The sequence below is a fragment of the Macrobrachium nipponense genome, chromosome 36, assembly GCF_015104395.2.
Source record: "Macrobrachium nipponense isolate FS-2020 chromosome 36, ASM1510439v2, whole genome shotgun sequence".
Classification (NCBI taxonomy): domain Eukaryota; kingdom Metazoa; phylum Arthropoda; class Malacostraca; order Decapoda; family Palaemonidae; genus Macrobrachium; species Macrobrachium nipponense.
This window is the reverse complement of record NC_087220.1, coordinates 32,541,543-32,563,401: the sequence shown is the minus strand read 5'-3', so window position 1 is coordinate 32,563,401 and position 21,859 is coordinate 32,541,543. Positions and strand designations below refer to the sequence as shown.

General features: G+C 38.0%; 2 protein-coding genes across 4 annotated transcripts in view; both read right to left on the bottom strand.

Moving 5' to 3' along the window:
* LOC135203559 (zinc finger protein 493-like) overlaps positions 1-21,080 on the bottom strand; it is a 34,367-nt gene extending 13,287 nt beyond the window's left edge. Inside the window, exon 1 of one of the 3 annotated variants that reach the window (XM_064233300.1) lies at positions 20,956-21,080. The gene's annotated coding sequence lies outside the window, so the exon portion shown is untranslated. The other 2 variants (XM_064233301.1, XM_064233299.1) reach the window with 2 other exon arrangements.
* On the bottom strand, positions 770-21,816 carry LOC135203560 (zinc finger protein 665-like). The gene is made up of 2 exons (XM_064233302.1): positions 21,637-21,816; positions 770-5,403 (listed from the first exon to the last, which is right to left on the bottom strand). The coding sequence occupies exon 2, from the start codon at positions 5,222-5,224 to the stop codon at positions 2,870-2,872; it is 2,355 nt and encodes a 784-aa protein (XP_064089372.1). The 5' UTR covers positions 5,225-5,403; positions 21,637-21,816; the 3' UTR covers positions 770-2,869.
* Between the last annotated feature and the right edge of the window lie 43 nt (positions 21,817-21,859).

The window sequence follows — 21,859 nt, the reverse complement described above, 5'->3', positions numbered from 1 at the left end:
CGCGCAGAGGAGAAATCAAGACTTCAGTGACGTTGGCCGAGTCGGTAACAACACTGAAGTCCTGATTTCTCCTCTGTGCGCCGGTTCGAGTCCACGCGAGGACGCAATTATCAACTAAAATAATTCCCCTTCGGTTAACATAATATGAAAATATATGAATTCCGAGGTAGAGCGAATTGGATATTGAAGGACATTTGTAGCTTAATGCATAACATATTATATATATATATATATATATATAATATATATATATATATATATATATATATATATATATATATATATATATATATATATATATATATATAATTCCTACACATATATACACACACATACACATAACCCAGTATTTTACAATAAATTAAGTACCGCATTAACAATTAAAAAAAGCTGCTGACTGACAAAAGTATATATAATACATATTAACTATTGCGATGAAACCAGATATAAAAAAAAAATTATTCATCTACTTAGAGACTAAGAAATCACATTGAAAATAAAAAAATCAACTGAACAGGGAGCTTTGTTCATCAGAAAATAAAATATGTATATTTTTTTTTATATATATATATATAATAACCTTGGCATACCACAATTGACCTGAACACACAGACTTGGAACTCAGTTGATGCGTTGATAAAAAAAATAATGATAAATTTCTGTCACTTAAATCTAAAGAGAATTTGTATTTTTTTTTTATTTTTTTTATTGATTTGTTAACATTCTGTAATTAAATGACTGCCAATATTATATATATATATATATATATATATATATATATATATATATATATATATATATATATAAAAGCATAGGAAACCTTTTGATAATCCAAAAGCTAAATTGCATTTTAATTATTCAGACAAAATCCACAAACGAAAGATACGATGCAGAGCTGCAAGACCTTTTAGACAAGAAGTCGAGAGGCCTTGCATATATCTCCGTCGTTTCCTCTCTCCTTCGTGACTTTCGCCTTTATTTATATAGTATCCTTCACGTTCCACATTTTCGTGATTCAGTTAATATGTATATACATATATATAATAACCATAAATCACAAATAAAAAAAATTAATTTAGCAACAATTTTTTCCTAAAATACGCGTTTATATAAACATTATTATTCCCTGAAGCATCATGACACACCCTGAGTGTATCCCGTTCTCGATACAATCGATCAAATCTGCACAAAAGTTGGAAAAAAACATACGACGCGCGCCTACTGTAACACGGAATTTTTTTCCCCCCCTCTTCCTGGTAAGATGAACATAGCTTTTATATTTTTAGCTGCTAACTAGTGAAAGACAGTGAAAAAAATTAATTATAGAAGACTCCATACTTTTTAGAATCTATTGCCTGAGGAGGTTACAAACTCGAGGAATATCTCGCGCGAGCTTTTTTTCGCGCCTGTTTTTTTCCGTAGAAGAGTCACGGTTGTTTAAATCGACTTCTTGCGCCTATCTTGTACGCGTCACTTGTACTACTCCTCCTTTGCTGTGCATTCATCGCTTTAGTTTGTGGTGTTTCTTGCTTAACCCTCTTCCGCCCCCACTATTTAAAAACTCGGTCAGACTTGTGAGTTGAAGCTAGTGACGTCATCTACGGAAAATCGAGACGAATACTTCTCGAGTGACCTCCGAATCAAACCAGAATTTGGACCTACGTCAACTAAACGACACTGATAGTAGTAGTATTACCAAAATATATAGTAGTAACGAAGTTAACGGCATCATACGCACATGATAGCAAAGTCTAGCCTATTACACAAGTGTATCATCATCATCATCATATACGATTTGTTTGGTAGAAATAAGTACAGGTAAAGGTAAAATAATAAGTTCCTATGACTAACTGTACATTAAAAATCACAGATAAGTCCTATTGGATATTTGAAAGCTAGGTGATTATTTTTCATCATACACTTTTTGAAATACCTGTTTGAAGTATATGAAAAGTATCTCAAAAACCAGTGTTTTTTTTTTAATGTTTTCTTTTTTTGGCTTTGTGGTGCAACACGATTTTTTCAAAGGACTTTTCTTCTCGAGTTCAACAATAAGGAATTAAGAGCAGTTTGCCGTTGGAACCAGCTCTTCTCTGAGAATTCACAGAGCATGCTATCTCAGAGGAACAGTTGTAGTATTACGGCACCACAGAATTTATTTTCTTTCTGAAGTTTATCAGAAATCTTTCCTTAACCTTCTGCCGTCAAATCACAACGGCGAAGATCTGACAGCTGGTCAGTTTCCGCATTTCACTCGCTCAAACGTATCATAATACGTTTAAATTTCGCTAAAAGGGGACTACGGTTATTTCCAAAGGTCCCTGTCGATTTACAGCACTTGTACACACACGCCTATTCGTTTTTCACTGTGTTTGTAAAATCATCGTGTAATTCTTAATTATAATTGCAGTAAACATTACGTAACTAAATACTCAACACCAGGGTTGTTGTTTCATTATTCACAAATTTCATTGTATAAAATATCCGAAACTCATCATTCAACTGACAGGCCTGTTTATATTTTAAAAAATAGTGTACAATATGTTACATTCCACTTTTTTTTTTTATAAATATACATCCTCATAATATAATAATAATAATAAATGTAATAATAATATAATAGTAATACCAGATCCTACCACAGGCAGGCTATATCATATTCAAAGCATTTCTACATCAAATAAAAATTGTTTTTTATTTTTGTGAAACTAAGAAGTACTGCAGATTATCGATTACAACCAGAAACTTCCACCCCAAAAACTAAGCAATAACATGATAAAATATTTATAGTTATAGTCAGAATAAATGTTTGTCACAAGTTCTTCTTCACTCAGAATGTTTCCCGTTTCGTTCTAGATCACTAGACTCATTACAAGGACCACAGGGTGCGCACGTGTTCCCACTGAGCGTAAGCATACGGCGGTTGATATGTCTGCTGTATCAACAATTTCGTGTTAGGGTCATACTGCATGGGTTTCTTATCGTCCTCAATCTCCATCTGAGAGCCGTCTCCTTCCTTCGGTAATGGTTGAGGGACCAGTTTCACAAACTCCACAATCTCGGCAGTTTTCTTCTCGATGTGCACGTACCGGTGGCTGTTCAGGTAACTCTCGTGAGTGAAACGTTTCTTGCATACCTCGCACTCGAATTTCTTTTCCTCACTATGTACATAACTATGGCTACTAAGGTAACTGGCCTGGGCGAAACGTTTGCCGCAGACTCCGCACTCGAAACGCTTCTCTTCGCTATGGACAAACCTATGGCTATTCAAGTGACTCTTCTGGGCGAAACGCTTGCCGCACGTCTCGCACGCGAACCTCTTCTCGTCATTATGAACCATGACAGGGTTGCTACTCACTTGGCTTCTCTGGTTGAATCTCTTTCCCCACTCCTGACACTCCTGTTTGACATCCTCGTTGTGCATGTACCTGTGGCTGTTCAAATGCAATTCTTGTAAGAAACGTTTGCCACAAATTTCGCACTCGAACTTCTTCTCTTCACTGTGCACGAACAAATGGCTGGTGAGATGACTCTCCTGCAAGAATTTCTTCTTGCAAACCTGACACTCGTACTTCTTTTCAATGCTATGCACGAACCTGTGGCTATTAAGGTGACTGTTCTGTCCAAATTTCTTCCCACAAATGTCACACTCAAACCTTTTTTCACTGTGTACCTGCATGTGACTGTTGAGATGACTAATCATGTTGAAGCGCTTGCCACAGAGCATGCACTCGAACTTCTTTTCATTGTGGATCAACATATGGCTGTTCAGATGACTGCCCATGTTGAATCTCTTACCACAGATAAGACATTCAAATTTCTTCTCTTCACTATGAATCAACATGTGGCTGTTCAGATGACTTTCCAGGGTGAATCTCTTGCCGCAAACCTCGCACGCAAAGTTCTTCTCTGTGTTGTGCATTACCATGTGACTGTTCAGATGAATCTCCATGTAAAATCTCTTTCCACACATGAGGCAGTGGAACTTCTTTTCATTATGAACCAACATGTGGCTATTCAAATGACTTTCCATGTTGAACCTCTTGTGACATATTTGACACTCGTATTTCTTTTCGTCATTGTGAACCAACATGTGGCTGTTCAAGTGACTCTCCATGTTGAACCGTTTCTCACACAGGCTGCACTGGAATCTCTTTTCCTCACTATGCACTAACATATGGCTATTCAGGTGGTTTTCCATGTTGAATTTCTTTCCACACATCATGCACTCAAACTTTTTCTCTTCACTATGAATAAGCATGTGGCTATTGAGATGATTCTCCAATAAGAATCGCTTGTTACAAACTGAGCATTCAAATTTTTTGTCTGTGCTGTGTTTCTGCATATGGCTCACCAAGTGGCTCTTCTGGGAATAGCGCTTATGACACTTGTCACACTTGAAGTTCTTCTCCTGGTTGTGAACCATCATGTGGCTGTTAAGGTGGTTCTCCATGGAGAATTTCTTGTCACACTGCTTACACTCAAACTTCTTTTCCGAGATGTGGACGAGCATGTGGCTGTTCAGGTAATTCTCCATGGCAAATCGCTTGCCACACATTTCACACTCGTATTTCTTATTTTCGCTGTGTTCCAACATGTGTCCGTTCAAGTGACTCTCCATGGAGAATTTCTTGTCGCATTTCTGACACTCAAAGTTCTTCTCTCGGTCGTGCCATAGCATGTGGCTGGTGAGATGACTCTTCTGGGCAAACTGCCTGCTACAGCGCTGACATTCATAAGGCCTCTCAGGGTTTGTCGGTGTTGTTACCTGGTTTTGTACTGCAATTTGTGCCTGTGGAGTCGTCTGAGTTGCAACTTGGGAGGTGCTTTGTGTTGGTTGTGGCAGAAGGAGCTCTGTTGCATTGTGAATGGCCGTTTTGTTGATGAGCTGCTGAGCTTCCTGTGTCGTGAGTTGCGAGGTGATCTGAGTAGGAATCTGCAGAGTAGCCTGGGCTGGAATTTGAATTTGTGGGATCTGTAGCTGAGTCTGAGCAGGGATTTGTAAAGATGCCTGGGCAGGAATCTGAACAGTTGCAGTAGTAGTCTGAACGGTCTGAGACGTCTGAGAATTCTGTTCTTTTGGAACTAAATTCAGACTCTCTTGAACGTGAAAGTTGACATACGAGGTTGGTATGGGGTAGCCAACTGTTTGCTGACTGACTACTCCAACTTGGTTCAACCTGTGGAATTTGCCTGGGTGGGTTATGTGGATCCTTTCCATCATGAAGATGGCGGTGTACCGAGTATTAGTCGTGCAACTTTCCTCATTCCACTCTACCCTAACAACAGAGTTCTTAGCCTTATCACTTAGGATGCTGATTCATTCCTCTTGAGGTCTTGGTGGAGCTTTTGATGTTTCAACTTCCGCTATGAACTCGTGAAGATACTTCAGATTTCTTGTGTCTGAAAGAAATGGTCTCTGTTAGCTAGTAATGATAACATACAATGAAATACATACAATTGTACAAAATACAATGTTTTCATTACATTTTTTTTCACAATTAGGTAACAAAAACATGTTATTCTTAACTATTACTACAACACTATTGGACTTTATTGAAACAAGACTTTGGAACTTGTCTAAATGATTCAAATTACATCACTGATTCATGAAGCTGATACATTATAAATAAATATAGAGTAAGAAGAACCCCAGCATGTCATCCTGCACCCTACACATAAGTGATTTCAAACACTAGTTCAGAATATCTGATTAATTTGTGTCAAAACAATTTAACCAGGGCAACCATGTTTGTGATAGAAACAAGGTATATGTACTGTGAAGCAATAGCCAAGTGCGTTTAAAATTAATCTTACAACATCTTGCTTATACTTAATGATATAATTCTCCATCAATACAGTCTATGAGTTTGTTGTTTTTTTGTATAAAGAACAAAAATACATACCACAGGAGATTAGGTCCAGTCTAAAGACGGTGTCATCAGCATAATATCTGTAAATCGTTATCTTAAGTTGCATATGAAAGGTGTGACCATTACTTGGAAATAAACTAAGCTAGAGAAAAGATGGCCTCCAAGAAGATCATGCAAAATGGAGAAAGCGTAAAAAAAAAGTGTGGACCTTTGTGATTTACCTGCACCAGCTGAGACACGTCTTTATACTGTATATAAATGTGGTGTTAATTGACAATTGCTAATCCATTACATGTTAACTAACAATTTCTTTATATAACAACCAATAAATGATCTCTATGCTACAATTATAAAATTAGTCATATATATAATATAATGTCAGTACTACCAGTCACAGTTACAATATGTACCTTAACAATTCAGAAGTGATTATTTTGTACACAATAACCAATACTTTTTCATTTCCAAACCAAATTTGGGTATGATGTCACAAACTGAAATAAGCCATTGTTTGGCCTTGTTGTCTAGGCTATAAAATACACAAGGATATTCTATTGAAATTTTACTCATCACAGGATATCTGCAACATCAACTGAGGGCCTTAAAATAAGTCATAATTAGAGCAACTGACTTTGGTAAAAAGAAAAAAAAATCATCATCATACCCAAATATTAAGAATAAAACCATAGACAGCCGAGTTTTGAGTCTGCATCTGGCTGGGGCTAATAACCCCTGATTATACCTTTAAATTATATAACTGATATAAAAAAGCTCCCCGTCCAGTAACTTGTACCGATTAAAAAATAAATAAAGCATATTAGATGATAATAATGGAATAATGAAGACCAGGCTACATGTATAAAAACAAAAACCTTCTGTTATTCTTTGTTTCTCTGTAAATTCAGAGAATTTTCCATAGATCATACCATTATATAACTACTACTATGGCCACTTGGTGGCAATATTGAACACAGGCTTATATACATATACACAAATAAAAACCTAAATGATAAACCCATCTATAATTAAGTAAATAATACTCTTGTGAAATGTCTTAATACTTTCACACAAAACACTTTCCAGGAAAGAATATTATAGTTTGTGTAGAGAACTAAACCAAAATTTCTTTACTAAACTTATTAGAATACATAAGAGTGTGTCCGTTATAGATGGGTTTACTGTATGTATGATAAAAAATACTTTTGACTAATATACACATCTAGCAAAAATATACTGACTTGTAACTTAAATAACTACAAAACAAAATAAAATAATGTATATGTTTCTGCATAACCTAAGTTGGTATTCTTGACATAAGCCAAAAGAAGAGATATGAAATGAGATAAAGCTGATGCCAAAAATGATTCCTAAAGGCAGAGCAGCAAAACTAAGCTCTCCTTCACCTTCCCTCCATTCATAGAGTTTAAAGAACAAGTTTTAGATTTAAATAAAACACAAATCTCCTTCCATTACCTACCCCAATCCTACAAACCTAAACGAGTAGGCTTTTCTGTGAGCGAGCAAAATCCTAAGTGCTCTCTCACATGCTAACCTAAAACTGTTCCGCTCATTCTTGCTAGTTTTCTCATGTATCGGTGCTAACCTCAGGGGAGTAGGGCCGTCAGTGCACCTCATTTGGTGCAGCGTAGGCATTACTTAAGGTTCTTTGCATTGTCCCTTCCTTAGGCCCCTAGCTGCAACTACTTTCATTCCATTTAATGTACCTCTGTTCATATTCTCTTTCTACCATCTTACTGTCCACCCTCTCCTAACAATTGTTTCATAGTGCAACTGCTTTGAGGTTTTCCTCCTGTTACACCTTTCAAAACTTTTACTGTCAATTTTTGTTTCAGCGCTGAATGGCCTTATTGGCATAATGCCAAAAATCTATATAAATCAAATAAAATCTAAGCTAAGGTCAGTAAATACTGTTGCTTAACTCTTGCTCATTCAGTCCCACAGTAAACTTCAGCTGCTGCTGTTATTCCTAGAACCAAAATTGTCATAATGAAAATTCAATGCACTATGTAGCAATGACCTCTAGAGAAACTTTTGCTGTTATTAGTTTTTTTCTGGGATGCGCCTGCCATTTTTAGAGACCTTTGTTGCTACTAATTGAAAATGCACAATGATGCAACCAATTTCTGAGATCACTACAGCTGTTGTAATAAAATTTGTAAAAAATTATCATAAGTCAGCCCTTTTGAGAAGATTTAAATGCATTATTTTTATGCAAATGAGCAGCAATCAACAGGAAACTACGTACTGTGGTCAATTGCCTTTGAGTCTCCTATGATATGAGAAAATCCTGAGAGCATTTTAATGCAGTACTATGAGGCATTAAACTTTCTAGAGCATTATTTAATGCAATTGATGTTGAAAACACAAAACTGTAATTATTTTGTTGTATACCTATATTCTCACTGAACAGTTTTCAAACTACTATGTAACCCATTTTTTTTTTAAAGTACTATACTGCAATAACATTATTTCAAAGCACTTTTATTTAATCTTACTACAACAGTTTAATTTCAAGTAATTCTAGTGCAATGAACCTTTTGACAAGGAATATTATACAAATCTAGTTTTTAGAACTGCAAATTCAATCGGTGCAGATCATTTCCTGAAGACATTTTGGCTTAATAAACTTTTCGACAAAATTCAGAGATTCATTTATACTTGGAAGTTACCACACACCTGCCTTATGGGAGCACTATGATGCAATCAACACCTCTGAAAGCATGACAGTTCCCACACATTATTACTACACATGCAATTTACTTAAAACTTAAACTTTAGTCATACTTTTTTTAACAAGAAGTACATTCAGTTAATAGTTTTGGATCAAGGGAAGCACAGAAATGAAAAGAAACTACTACTGGACAATCTCCAGTCTTGGGAGAGTCCCAACCATTCAAAGTTTTCTTTGTGCGTAAGTGTGTTGGGTTGTGTGTATGCGGGTGTGCAAATAGTGTATGTATATGTAAAGCTGTGTATTGTATGTGGTAGGTGTGTGTTGGTAAAAAGAGAGAACTGAGCATCTGCCATGTACATATATTATCAAATAAGCATAAACCTCCCATATCATCGTCAAGGGTGTTTAAGGAGATAACAGTAAATGCATCTGACGAATTATTTACTATGAAACCTTTTATTTAGCACTATTGGCAGTTAATGAGTAAAATTATTGAACAGGCACACCCCCATACCCCACGAAGCGAAAGAAAAAACATATCGTAAACGTTTACTACAGTCGACCCCCAGTATTCGCAGGGTATGTGTACACCCTCCCTTCCCCCGTTCGAATAATTGACACCCCTCTAAAAATGCTTATAGTAACTGCCTATTTTCTTAGTTCAAACACCAAAAAATCCGTGAAAATACACGTCTGAGTATTTTAATAGTTTTACCCCTCTAAAACTGCTTATGCCTGGGTATTTTAATAGTTTGATCACAAAAAATGCATTTAGTCACGAAAATTATAAGAAAATACTGAAGTTAGCATGTTCCACTGAAAAATACACGATAGGTAAATTTCCAAGTTTGGCAAATAAGTGCAAAATTTCTAACCAAGTAATATGCAAGTTCATTCACTAAATTGAGAGTAAAAAGACCCATGAACTTTCAATACATTGTAGTACAGTTTTACTGATCCTATTAAGAAGTCGCCCTACTCCATTCTGCAACTCACTGTTTCCCAGTTACCTAGAAACTAGCTTTCCATATGACCAGTTTTTAAGCGTAAAATGTGATAGGTGGAGAGTCCTTAGCCACAGTGACAGCAAACACTGCTATACATGTATTCTGGCTTTATGCCTTCATGATCAGAGATAAGCCAGATGTCGACTTCCACTCCAGTTTGGCAAGATAAGGTTTGGACTTGAACACTTACATTGCGCCCAACACCAACGTTCCGCTGTTTTTTCGGTTTCAGCAGATTACTGTAGTTACAATTCATTCATCCTCTGCTTAATAATGGCAATATAGAAACGTGTGTATCAAATACAGTCAACCCAAGAGATTTCCAGGAAATGGGGACCACAATCCCCGTCAATAGCTCAAATCCGCGAATACAGGCTGTCCCCGGCTTACAACTTTCTGAGGTTACAACGCAACTGTATTCATCAGAAATTATTTCCATGTTTACAACGCACATTCCAGGGTTATGACGCCTACAACGCTGATCTGGCAGAAGAAATATGACTCCTAAAATGCAAAATCATCAATACTTGAAGGCTTTTTTAATGAAAAATGCAATAAGAATGCAGTTTACAGTTTTTAAAGCACCTAAAGCATTAAATGTAAGGTTTTTCGGGGGATTTTTGACGATGTTCCTGCTTACAATGATTTTCGGCTTACAACGCATCTCAAGAACAGAAACCCCGTCGTAACCAGGGGACTGCCTGTATACTTGACATCCCTCTAAAAACTTATAATTGCCTGTTTTGATAGTTCTAAGATCAAAAAACCCCTCTAAAAATGCTCATACCTGCCTATTTAATAGTTTTATGATAAAAAAAAAAAAAAAAAAAAAAACTCTGTGACAGGCAAATTTTCTGTGAATGTGGATATACATTCCACAGCAAAATCTGTGAATAGGTGAAGCCGCGAATCCAGAACCATGAATAGTACTAGTACTAGCCCAAGGGGCTAATGCTAAACACGGCATCCCCAGGAGCTTCCGCTGTGTTTAGTACTACCACCTCGGAGTAGGTGGCGCATAGATAACAAGCAAAGTAGCACCAAAAACAACAACATTTACCTTTTAAAATATACATAATCAGTACACCAGAGTCAACTAAGCAAGCAGGTACAAATACTAGCTCTTTAACCAAATGCAAAGGACTTTCTTTTGAACAAATACTAGGTTTGAGAGGAATTCTTTTCACTCGTCCAGAAACTGGACTAACTTCACTGAAGTAGTAAAAACTTGAAACTTCAACGCCAGATCTATTATCAGATATCAATACTATTATGATTGTTACAACCGTTTTAAGATATTTTTACCATTTTGCTGTCTTTTTGACAACTAGAGTAAGTTTACAGCAAAGCAAAGCAACTAAAATAAGCAACCACATCTTGTATTAGAAACAAAGACGAAATTTTACAAAAATACTGTTGACCACATGAACAGATTACTTAGGAATCTTACGCGTTCGTTCTCTTCTGCTACAAAATATTTACTAAAGACTAACTATGGACTACAGCAATTTCCATATGGAATCTCTCTTATTTTACAAAATAATGGTAACATAAAACAAAACTCCTCATATTTCTCTGACAAGCAATAAATGCACTGACTGCTAAATATTGGCCCTATGTTACACAATCTCATTTTTCCTGAATGTGGAATGTTAAGCCACTTGCAGCAATGATAGTCTCGCAAACTTTAATCTCCACAATATACATTTGTCACTTGAAAATAAGATAAAATGCAAGTAATGAAGGTTAAAATTCTATGATTAATTCCTCCAGTGCCAAGTTCAATGATCCACATAATTGAAACATTACCCCCACCAAGGAACTTCTCTTTGGCAGAGAGAGAGAGAGAGAGAGAGAGAGAGAGAGAGAGAGAGAGAGAGAGAGAGAGAGAGAGAGAGAGAGAGAGAGAGAGAGAGCCTCTTATTCAAATTAGAAGTTTTCATCAGGCAAAACTTTAGACGTTTAATAGTTCGAGATTGTCTAATCATTGGTTCCACTGAGCAGGTTGTGTGAACTCAAAGTACTACTGGTTACAGTTGCAGGATTTGATATTATAGTTATAATCCTTGTAGTCCCCATAGGGGGGTATAGCATTGTCAGTGTACCTCACGTGGTGCCCTGTAGGTAATACTTGAGGTTCTTTGCAGCATCCCTTCGTCTCCTAAGCTGTGCATCTTACTTTCCTTAACCCTCTTCTAACAACTGATAACTGATTCATAGTGCAACTGCAAAAGGCTTTCCTCCTGTGCCATAAAACCGGATCGTCATTAATCTTGGCTCCTCTAGTTATAGCCTATCCGGAACTTGTCCTATTATGTTTATATGGGTGCGTGGGTTCATCTGTGATAGTTAGGATAGTCTGAGATAGACACTTCCATTCGTTTAAGCCCGTAGGTGTGAGTAATGAAATGAGGGCAATCTTGACAGGTTTCTGAATCAGTAGTATAGGCTGAGGTAGAGAGAGCATCTCATACCAGTTCTAATATTGTGGTGGAACTGACGAGAGTAAGTTTTTGGCTCTGGGGTGTGCTGGTAGATGTAGAGCACTACTCGATTTTGTAGATGTAAATGAATTCTCCTGTTGAAATGGGATACATCTAGAGTATAAAAGGACTGACTTCCACCCTTATCAAGTAGTGGAAGTTAAACCCAGTGTTTTAATGGGCATTTTATATTCGAAACTTCGTAGATGTATAAAATTTTACAGCTTTTGTGCCTAGGCTGAGTGCTACTTAGTTTCATAGCCTTCAGCACAGTAGGGAAGGTTGCGCAAGTTATCAACTTTTTTCCTTTTTTTTTTTTTCTTTTTTATATAAATTATCCACAAACCCCTCCTGCCAAACTATTTGACTATACCTGGTCGTGTGGACCATGCTTGGGAAGTATAGTCTATGACTAAAACTGAAGAGATACAACACATCCCATTGCGGGAACTTCTTCAGACTAGATATGTGACGCGTGGAATAAACTGCCACCAGAAAGAAGTTGTGGAAGAGTTTAAAAGAAAGCTAGACAGAATCATTAGGAGGACACTGTCAATGCACAGTAAAACCTGCTCCTAGAGATAAGTGAGCACAAGATGTCTCCTCTTTGAGACATAATAATCCTTGTAACTCTCTTTTAAACACTCAAATCTCTCTCTCTCTCTCTCAGATGGACTAACAAGGCTCTGAGACATCCTAATCCTCGTATCTGGTTTAATCATAGAGTGCTATTGCCATCAGTGTACCTTACGTGGTGTACAGTAGGTATTACCTAAGGACCTTTAGCTGCAACCTCTCTCATTTCTTTATTCACCGTACCTCCGTTCATATATAATATATATATATATATATATATATATATAATATATATATATATATCTCCAGAGTTTCCCTTTTCAATCATATTCCCGAAAGCTTTCTGTAGCAGAGATTTATTTATAAATAAATAAATAGAAGTAGCCACAAATAACTTTATTTATTCCACCATTAATAAAAAAAAGGTGTCAATGTAAACACAATTTTACTACGGCTCGTACAGTTGTAGTACTATTTTTTTTTCTCAGGACAAAGTTGAAAAAACGATTGTAAGGATTACTGCTGACGGATGATGCATGGATCTCTCTCTCTCTCTCTCTCAGAGAGAGAGAGAGAGAGAGAGAGAGAGAGAGAGAGAGAGAGAGAGAGAGAGAGAATAACTTGAGGCTAGGGCGCTGATACGCAGATAAAATCGAAAATAGTTAATTTCGAAAAATATTGTGAGAGAGAGAGAGAGAGCAACTGCTGTCGTAGTATGTAGTATTTCATCGCTGAAATACAGAGCTGATTTCATTTCATTCTCCGCTTTAAGCACAGGTGGTATTTTTAGCGATGGAACTGTGCAGTTTATGAATTCCCTCGGGGTATAAATTCCTATATCGCACTGGATGTGAACTTTGTGGTTCTGTTTAAATTCTCTAGTGGAGAGAGAGAGAGAGAGAGAGAGAGAGAGAGAGAGAGAGAGAGAGAGAGAGAGAGAGAGAGAGAGAGAGAGAGAGAATTTGCCATATTCCAGGACAGACTTCAGAGCTACATTGTACTATGAAGATGAACCATAGTCTCAAGTTATTCATATACATTCATACATACATACAGAGAGAGAGAGAGAGAGAGAAGAGAGAGAGAGAGAGAGAGAGAGAGAGAGAGATAAGAGCTATACTGTATTATGAAGATAAACGCATTTTTCACAATAAATAAAGCGATAAACATCGGACGAGAGAGTAAGAAATATCCCAAGATTAGGTAGAAGGAAGGAAGGAAGAAAAAGGTGGAAGGGTGGTGAAGAAGAAGAAGAGACGTTAGGATAATCGCGAGGGGGAGAGAGAGAGAGAGCACAATAAACGGGAGGGAACGATCAATAACACAGGGAAGAACAACTTGGGGTAAAATAGGGAATGGTACGAGAGAGAGAGAGAGAGAGAGAGAGAGAGAGAGAGAGAGAGAGAGAGAGAGAGAGAGAGAGAGATTCAGTAATTACAAGGTGTCCATAGACTCCCAGTATCATTACAAGTGTTTAATGCTCAGAATGGTACTGGGACTTTATGGACACCCTGTACAGTAGATCCGAAACGGCTGTTCTTGAAGCTAAGAAATTTTTATTAAAATTCTAAATGGCATTTTCCCTTAAAAAGATAAATGTAGTTTCCTCATCCAGCCTTACTTATGCGTAGTCAATTACGAGATCTGAGGTCCACTACATGCAAGCACTGTGGACATTCCAAATTCCCAGTCCCGTAAGGAGTGATTGAGTAAAAATAGAAAAAAAAAAAAAAAATCCACGGGATAAAATAAAAATGGCCGGAATCGTTGTCCCGGACCAAAACACGCAAATGACAAGGAATGGGCGTGGCTAGTCGTGCTGTAATGAAGGAAATAAAAGTAAGATAGAGAGTGGCACAGGACGAAAAAGCAAGATAGAAAAAAAAATCAGAAGAGAAGGGGCGCCATAACTTTCGAAAAATAAAAAAAATCTAAGCTCTCCTTGGCATCATGTGAACATTACTTGATAGTAACTATTATTCGCCTCTTACACCATAAATTACCTTCATAATGTCTAATGGTAAATCTATATCCCTGGCTGCATAATTTAGATTCTAGACCGAGGAGCCAAATAGCAACAGTTTAATTTAATGAAATAAGAAAGACTAGCAATACGCAATACTTGAGACTTGCAATAATACGCTTTTTTAATAGCAGTAATATATATATTACAGTTAGTGGAAACGAAACCTGCATTAGGCCGAGCACACTGGTCACATGATTTGGATTCTAGACCGAACAGCAACTGATCAATTTATTTTTTATTTTTTTAATAAAATAATACTAACAATACATGATATTTAACACTAGCAGCGATGCAGTCTCTCTTTATACCAGCAATATACAGTAATCGTTACAGTGGAGACGAGAGCTGCATATTAGGTAGATAACTTGAGCCTGCAGCAATACATTTTTTTACACCAGCAATATACAGGGTGTCCACAAAGTCCCAGTACCATTACATGTAATAATTGCTTGTAATGGTACTGGGACTTTATGGACACCCTGTATATTATACTAATATTGTTACGATGGAAATAAGAAATGCATTAGGCCTATATCAATACTTTTTGTATACCAGCAATATATATACTAACATTATTGCTGTAGATTTTAATTAGGACCCAGAAGCCAAAAAACAGCAACAGACCAATTGAATTAAAAAAAAAAAAAAAGCCGGCATTAACACCGAAGAATCAGATCAGTTCGAAGATGATTCAAAAACGAATCGCGGGGGGGGGGGGGAATACCCAGAACGCAAAAAGAAGGAGACTCAGAAACGCTCATGAGTCAATGAGATACAATTTCTCTTTCCTCACCCTCACCCTCTCTCTCTCACCTCGCCCTCTCCCTCACCCTCGCCCTCGGTGAAGGGCTTGCCTGGCTGGGCGGACGAACTCCACCCTCTCTTCCCTCCGCTCCCCCCAAACTCCCATTCCCCAGCCCCAACCCCTCCTAAGATAATAAAAACCGAAGCAGGGAAAAGTATTGTGTGAGCGGTTGACTAATAACACAGGACGTGGGAGATAGGGGGAAGGGAGAGGGAGAGAGAGAGAAAGACGTGGAAGGAGGGAGGGAGGGAGAGAGAGAATGGAGATAGAGAGAGGGTGACAGAAAACAGGGGGAGGGGTGAGTAGTGGCTCAATGTAAAAAAAAGCGGGTTAAGGGAAGAAAGATGATTAAAATAGAAAGTTGCTGGGTATTCCGCGCTACCAAAGCTTACGGGATGAAGAAGAAGAAGAATTAGAAAGCGTAAGGAATCTTCTTGCTTACGTCCATTAGAAAAAAATAAAATAAAAAATTGCTTCTTTAACCTTTTTTCCAGGTTCCACTGCTCGAAGATTAAGTGGAATTAGTTAAATTTTATTATAACATTTGGATCTAGTATATTTATTATATATATTGGAAGCTTTGATATTCGTCAATAACTAAAAATACCTTCCAGTTTTCAGCGGGAAATTCATCTTCGCTGAACAGAGGTTTGCATATGTGTGTGTGTATGTGTGTGTGGTTAGTGGTCTGTTCCCAACCCTTACCCCCCAAACCCCCCGTTTTTTATTCATAAATAAATCACTTTTCCCAGCTACTACTGCTATTACTAGTACTAGTACTACTACAGCTGCCCCATCTAGTATATATATCACCCCGTGCATTATAACCAAAGAAACTCTCTCTCTCTCTCTCTCTCTCCAATTTTGCTCTCAGTCATTAGAGCAGGTTATACTAATTCCGTGATTCATAATTCTCTCTCTCTCTCTCTCTCTCTCTCTCAGCATACCTGGTCCTATTTTTACAAGCAGGCCATAATTCATATAACAAAATAAAATTTTAGTAAGTGTTCTTCATCTCTTTATTAAATTTTCGTTGCTATTTTTGCATGAGAATAAAATACGACTCCCCCTTCCCCTTCCGTGCTCCCCTACCCCTCACCGTGAGCAAAATCTCAGGGGACGAAAAATAAATAAATAAAAAAGGTAAAAAAAAAAAAAAAAAAATCGTTCATCATCCAAGCAAAAAGTCGAGAGGAATAGCCAGCGACTTGGTACGATATTGATTCGGGAAAACCTCTTCGGACTACATCTCTCTCTCTCTGGAACCTCGAGGTGCAGTGGTACTAAGCAAAGTCGTCTCACAAATTGAGGGACCTGCGTTCGAGTCCCAAAGACTCAAAATTACCTTACGGGCTGCTTTGTGAGCAAGAGCCCGTGCTGGTATAAGGCCAGCTTAATAAAAAAAACCGCAACATCATCTCAAAAATACAAGACTATAAACTTCAAGTTTAATACACTTTGGGTCATAACAAAAGCCAATGCAGTCGTCGAAATTCTAATTAAAACAAAAATTGAAGAGGCAAAAATTCACCTTATGATATTAAATACATTACATTACAGATCTATTAATGTCAAAATTCATGTAGGTCTAGACTAAGTATGCACAAGTTCGTCTACATTTTTACTTTAATGAAAAACATTAAATTGAGAGAGAGAGAGAGAGAGAGAGAGAGAGAGAGAGAGAGAGAGAGAGAGAGAGAGAGAGATCACGTTTCAAAAAGTAGCCCTCTCCCTTCCTTTCCAACCAACCCTCTCCCCTCCCCCAATCACCAACGAAACCTCTTTGACTCAACTTCCAATCCACCCCCCAACCCCCAATCCCCCCTTCCTATTTTTTTTTTTCTAATCATGAGGCCGGAAGGGGACCGGATATATGGACACACCCCGCACGCACACACCATAACAACGCAATCGTGTACACACGTTTAATCATTCATTCCGGTTTTCGCATGCTCTCTCTCTCTCTCTCTCTCACACACACACACACAACCGCCCAAATTAACAAAGTGCCAATTAAACTGATCCGGGGTCACCATAGACCTATGTGGACACTCCACAATATTTAATCTCATTATATTATATAAATTTAATACAACTCATTTTAGACTAAGCTTTCAAAAAAATTACTTTTTTTCGAACACTTACTTTGTAGAAAGTCCTGTATACCACTGTGTTTACGTATTAGTACTAGTGTGGTAGTATTAGTCATTTTTTTCCCAACTACTGAACCATCCTCTGTTAATAGATTGGCTTGTGTGTACACACACACACAAGCCAATTTATTAAGCAGATGATCGCTCAGTAGTTAAATAAAAGCAAATAATTCTACACTGAGTAAACATTAAGGAGCTTCAGCATATTTGAGATGGAAAAAATTTATTTCAAAATCTGGTATAACTTTGCCACGAAGGAAAAAATGAAAAAGCGAGATAGCCAAGTAGTTTCGGTCCTGTTCGGACCCTTTACTGAGGCAAACTTTTCATAATATATTTTTTTTTTTTTTTTGAAAAATTCTGTGTAAACATTCATGATATTAAATTGTATATGCTCCCGTGTTTTTACAAATTGTACTGTTTTCTGGGAAAATCACTTGTTTACTGCGTGTATCCTTCAAGGTGTGGCTTCCCTCAGGCAGCTCCTCCCTTCTGTAGAGTAAAAATCGCCCTTATTGCTTGCTAATCTTGTTGTGTCAGTTTGTATATCAAGCTTTCTTTTGACTATGTTGTTCTCTGTAAAATCAGTTTTGCCTCAGTAAAGGGTCCGAACAGGACCGAAAGTACTTGGCTATCTCGCTTTTTCATTTTTTCCTTCGTGGCAAAAAAAACCTTTATTTTATTTACATAACATCACGTTTAATATACTTCGTGATCAAGTTATTCATATATATATATATATATATATATATATATATATATATATATATATATATATATATATATATATATATATATATATTACACTCAGAAGTTCGAATTCCTGAATTGGACAGCTAAATAAAATTTAATTTTAATAAAGATTGTCACTGGAGTTATTTGAAAAGCCAATATAAAATTTCCCGCACAAACTGTAATAATTACAATAAATATTAAAAAACATAACTTTAGGTCACTATTCCAAGCAACAAGAATCAAAACCTGACGAGAGAGAGAGAGAGAGAGAGAGAGAGAGAGAGAGAGAGAGAGAGAGAGAGAGAGAGAGTGTGTTTCAGCAAACCTACGGTAAAACGTAAGGTTATTTATATAGGAATCCCCTTCAGGTGGCCCCTGGGGTGGGGGGGGGGCGGTGGGCGGTAGAGCTTCCGGTCAATGCTGACTGAAGATCTGTTGTCATTCGAGTTCGTTCATATCTCTCTCTCTCTCATAAAGTTACGCAATCCACAGGCCCTTTGTCCTAGTCTTTACTAAAAAAAAAAAAAAAAAAAAAAAAAAAAAAAAAAAAAAAAAAACTCGACAAATTGTAAACAAGCTTAAAATGTAGACTATAAATTAGGCATCAACACATTTCGCCCAAAAGGATTTTCGTTTATGTATAAATACACTAAACATTTACAAAGTACAAAATAAATACACTATATATATATATATATATATACATATATATATATATATATATATATTATATATATATTAGTATGATCTGTGTACTTACGTAGTTTCGACAACAGTGAAAGTACGACATAAAAGTATTTAAGTTATCCACAGAAAATGGTGACTTTTTATTTATTATTATTAAGAATATTATTATTATTATGCAGCTACGGTAAAAAATTTTCCCATGACCAAACACATCAGCGCAATTGTGAGTTACTTTTTTCCAGCTGTTATAAGTTTATTTTACGAGTAAACAAACCATTTTGCAGAATTTCATAAAAAAAGTTAAAATATTCGCCAACCTGTCAATGTTTACACTAGCTTTACCATTTCTGATGTAATTACGATTTTAATAATAAAACTTTCAGTTAAAACTATAATAATAATAATAATAATAATTCACTGGCGAAGAATGTGGAAATATATAAAACGGATAAAATAATAACAGCTCACCAAGAGTAGTATAGGAGAAAATAGCAAAGGCGAAAAACTAATACTATATATAATAATAATAATTTACTGTAGAAGAATGTGTTGAAAATATATATAACAATAGTTATAATAAGAAAAACAAAAACAAAGGCGAAACGTAAAGGAATATGCAAAGTAATGCCACTTTACGTTTGAATAAAAAAAATGTCGAAAGTATGGCGCATGACAAACAAAAACTTTTAACAGATATTTTATAAAAGTCCGAACAATAGTATCTTATTTCCCTACAAAATTCAGTTTCATTACAATAAACAAAATTCCGTTTTTATTTACGTACTATAAATTCACCAGTATTCGATTAATTCTTATATAAACGAATCAAGATACAGGCAGTTTTGAAAACGACCGATGCTTTGCGTCTGTGAACTTTGTTATGAAGTGTGAGGCACTCCCCCTACCCCAATAACACCCCACCCCCTTGGCGAGCCCCCCATCCTCCAGTGACGTCACCGTCACACTTGCGTGAAAATAAAACACTGTCCCGATGATCGCCTCTCGGAATGACGGACAACAAAAGTAATGTCTTAGGTTAACTCTACGGGATTAAATAGCCACACTACGACATTTTCAATTTTCTACTTTGTCTTTCGCAGAGGCGTCTGTCCGTCTGCCTCTCGCGTAATAAATGGCCTCCGACGGGGTGCACCGTCAGCAACAGACGTTGGAATCTGCTTGCAAACAGAAGCATAAAGGAAACGTAAATTATGGGCAGACACCAAAACACAAATAGGAACGCGGGAACCCTCTGTTGCAGAGTGAAAAGAGAGAGATAGAGATAATAAAGAGAGAGTTAGAGGTAATTTTCCCGGACGGGGCCCCACGAAAGGGCACGACTCTTGGTCTAGAGCTTACTTACTAGATAAAGCTTCAGGAAGCAAAAAAGAAACAGAAAAAAAACTTTACCGCTTCATTTCTCGAGTCGCCGTATCGATGACGAGGATGAAGAAGAGGAAGACGTATAATATATATACGTGTCTCTCTTATATCTCTCTCTATATATTCCGCCCCCTTCTCCTACTACTTCTTCTTTTCTCCTTCTCCTCCTCCAGCAGGAGCCAAAGAATCGGCCGTCGGGGGCGCGTTTTAAAGTTGTCCTCCAGAAAAATATGCACCTTTACATTTTCCTAATCCCTGTCTCCCCCCAAATTATGGATTTAGTGCCCCCACTAAGATGAGAGAAGAAGTATCGATGTAATCAGGGACGTAAGGAAGAACTCGCACACTCACTCACTCACTCTCTCTCTCTCTTTCGCACACAAGTCGCTGCTTTTGCTTTTTTCACGCCCGTCGTGCAGCTGAACATCACTTCACACGAATCAAGAGACACGTCGGGGGGCGGCGACCGACGACGACGTCACAATTTCACCACCACGAGGGCGTCACGCGGAAAAAAGGCGTCATAACGTACTGTTCAAAATGAAGGGGGTCACAAAATGCATCGTACGTTTGACAGTGGCGGGTCCTCCAAGTAAACAGCAGCAGCAGCAGAAGGTTGGGGGAGGGGAAATGGCGGACGGGAAGGGAGGCTCGCAGGGGAGAATGCCAAGGGAGGGAGAAGAGGTGCGGCGGTGGTGGCGGAGGGTAGAGGGTTAGATTCCGCGGGGGATGGGGGGGAAGGGAGGGAGGGAGGAGAACTCTTCTAGCAGCATTAGAGGAGGCAGAGGGAGGCTCCTCTTCCCCCCCCAAACCTCCCTCCCTCCCTCTTCGTCCCCCTCCCGCTGCTGCTGCTGAGCCAGCCTGCTGCCACCCGGACGGGCCTCCTACCTACCCACCAACCTCCCTCCCTCCCTCCTCCGCCTCCCACCTTCCCTCACTGCATCAACAACACCTTGCAATACCTAAGACTACATCACTTTCCCAACACGAAGCCTACCGCCCTTTCTTTTCCCCGAAATCCTAAAAGGGTCCGAGGGCATAGACGTCCCCCATCCAGGAGCAAGGCCGCCCCTCGGTCCCGAATCGATAGCGGCGGACAACAGGAGGAGAAGAGACACCTCTCTCCCAATTTTGGATAACATGGCGAATGCTCAGCGAAGTCATATGTTAGGGAAATACTTTTCTGAGGGCGACGTTAGGGCTCCGTCCTTACCTAGAGTCGTTGCAAACAGCGTTCATCCGACGGCGACGCAGTTAACGTTTCCTCTCGTCCATTACGGTAATCGGAACTGTTGTCACACACCACATAAAATAACATAAAACACCTTATCCAGTACAATACACTACTCCTCCTCTCTCTCTCCACCATGGTGCTGGAGGTCACAGGACGCTCTCTCCCCCCAACCCTTCCCCCACCTCCCCGCCCCCTCTCCCGC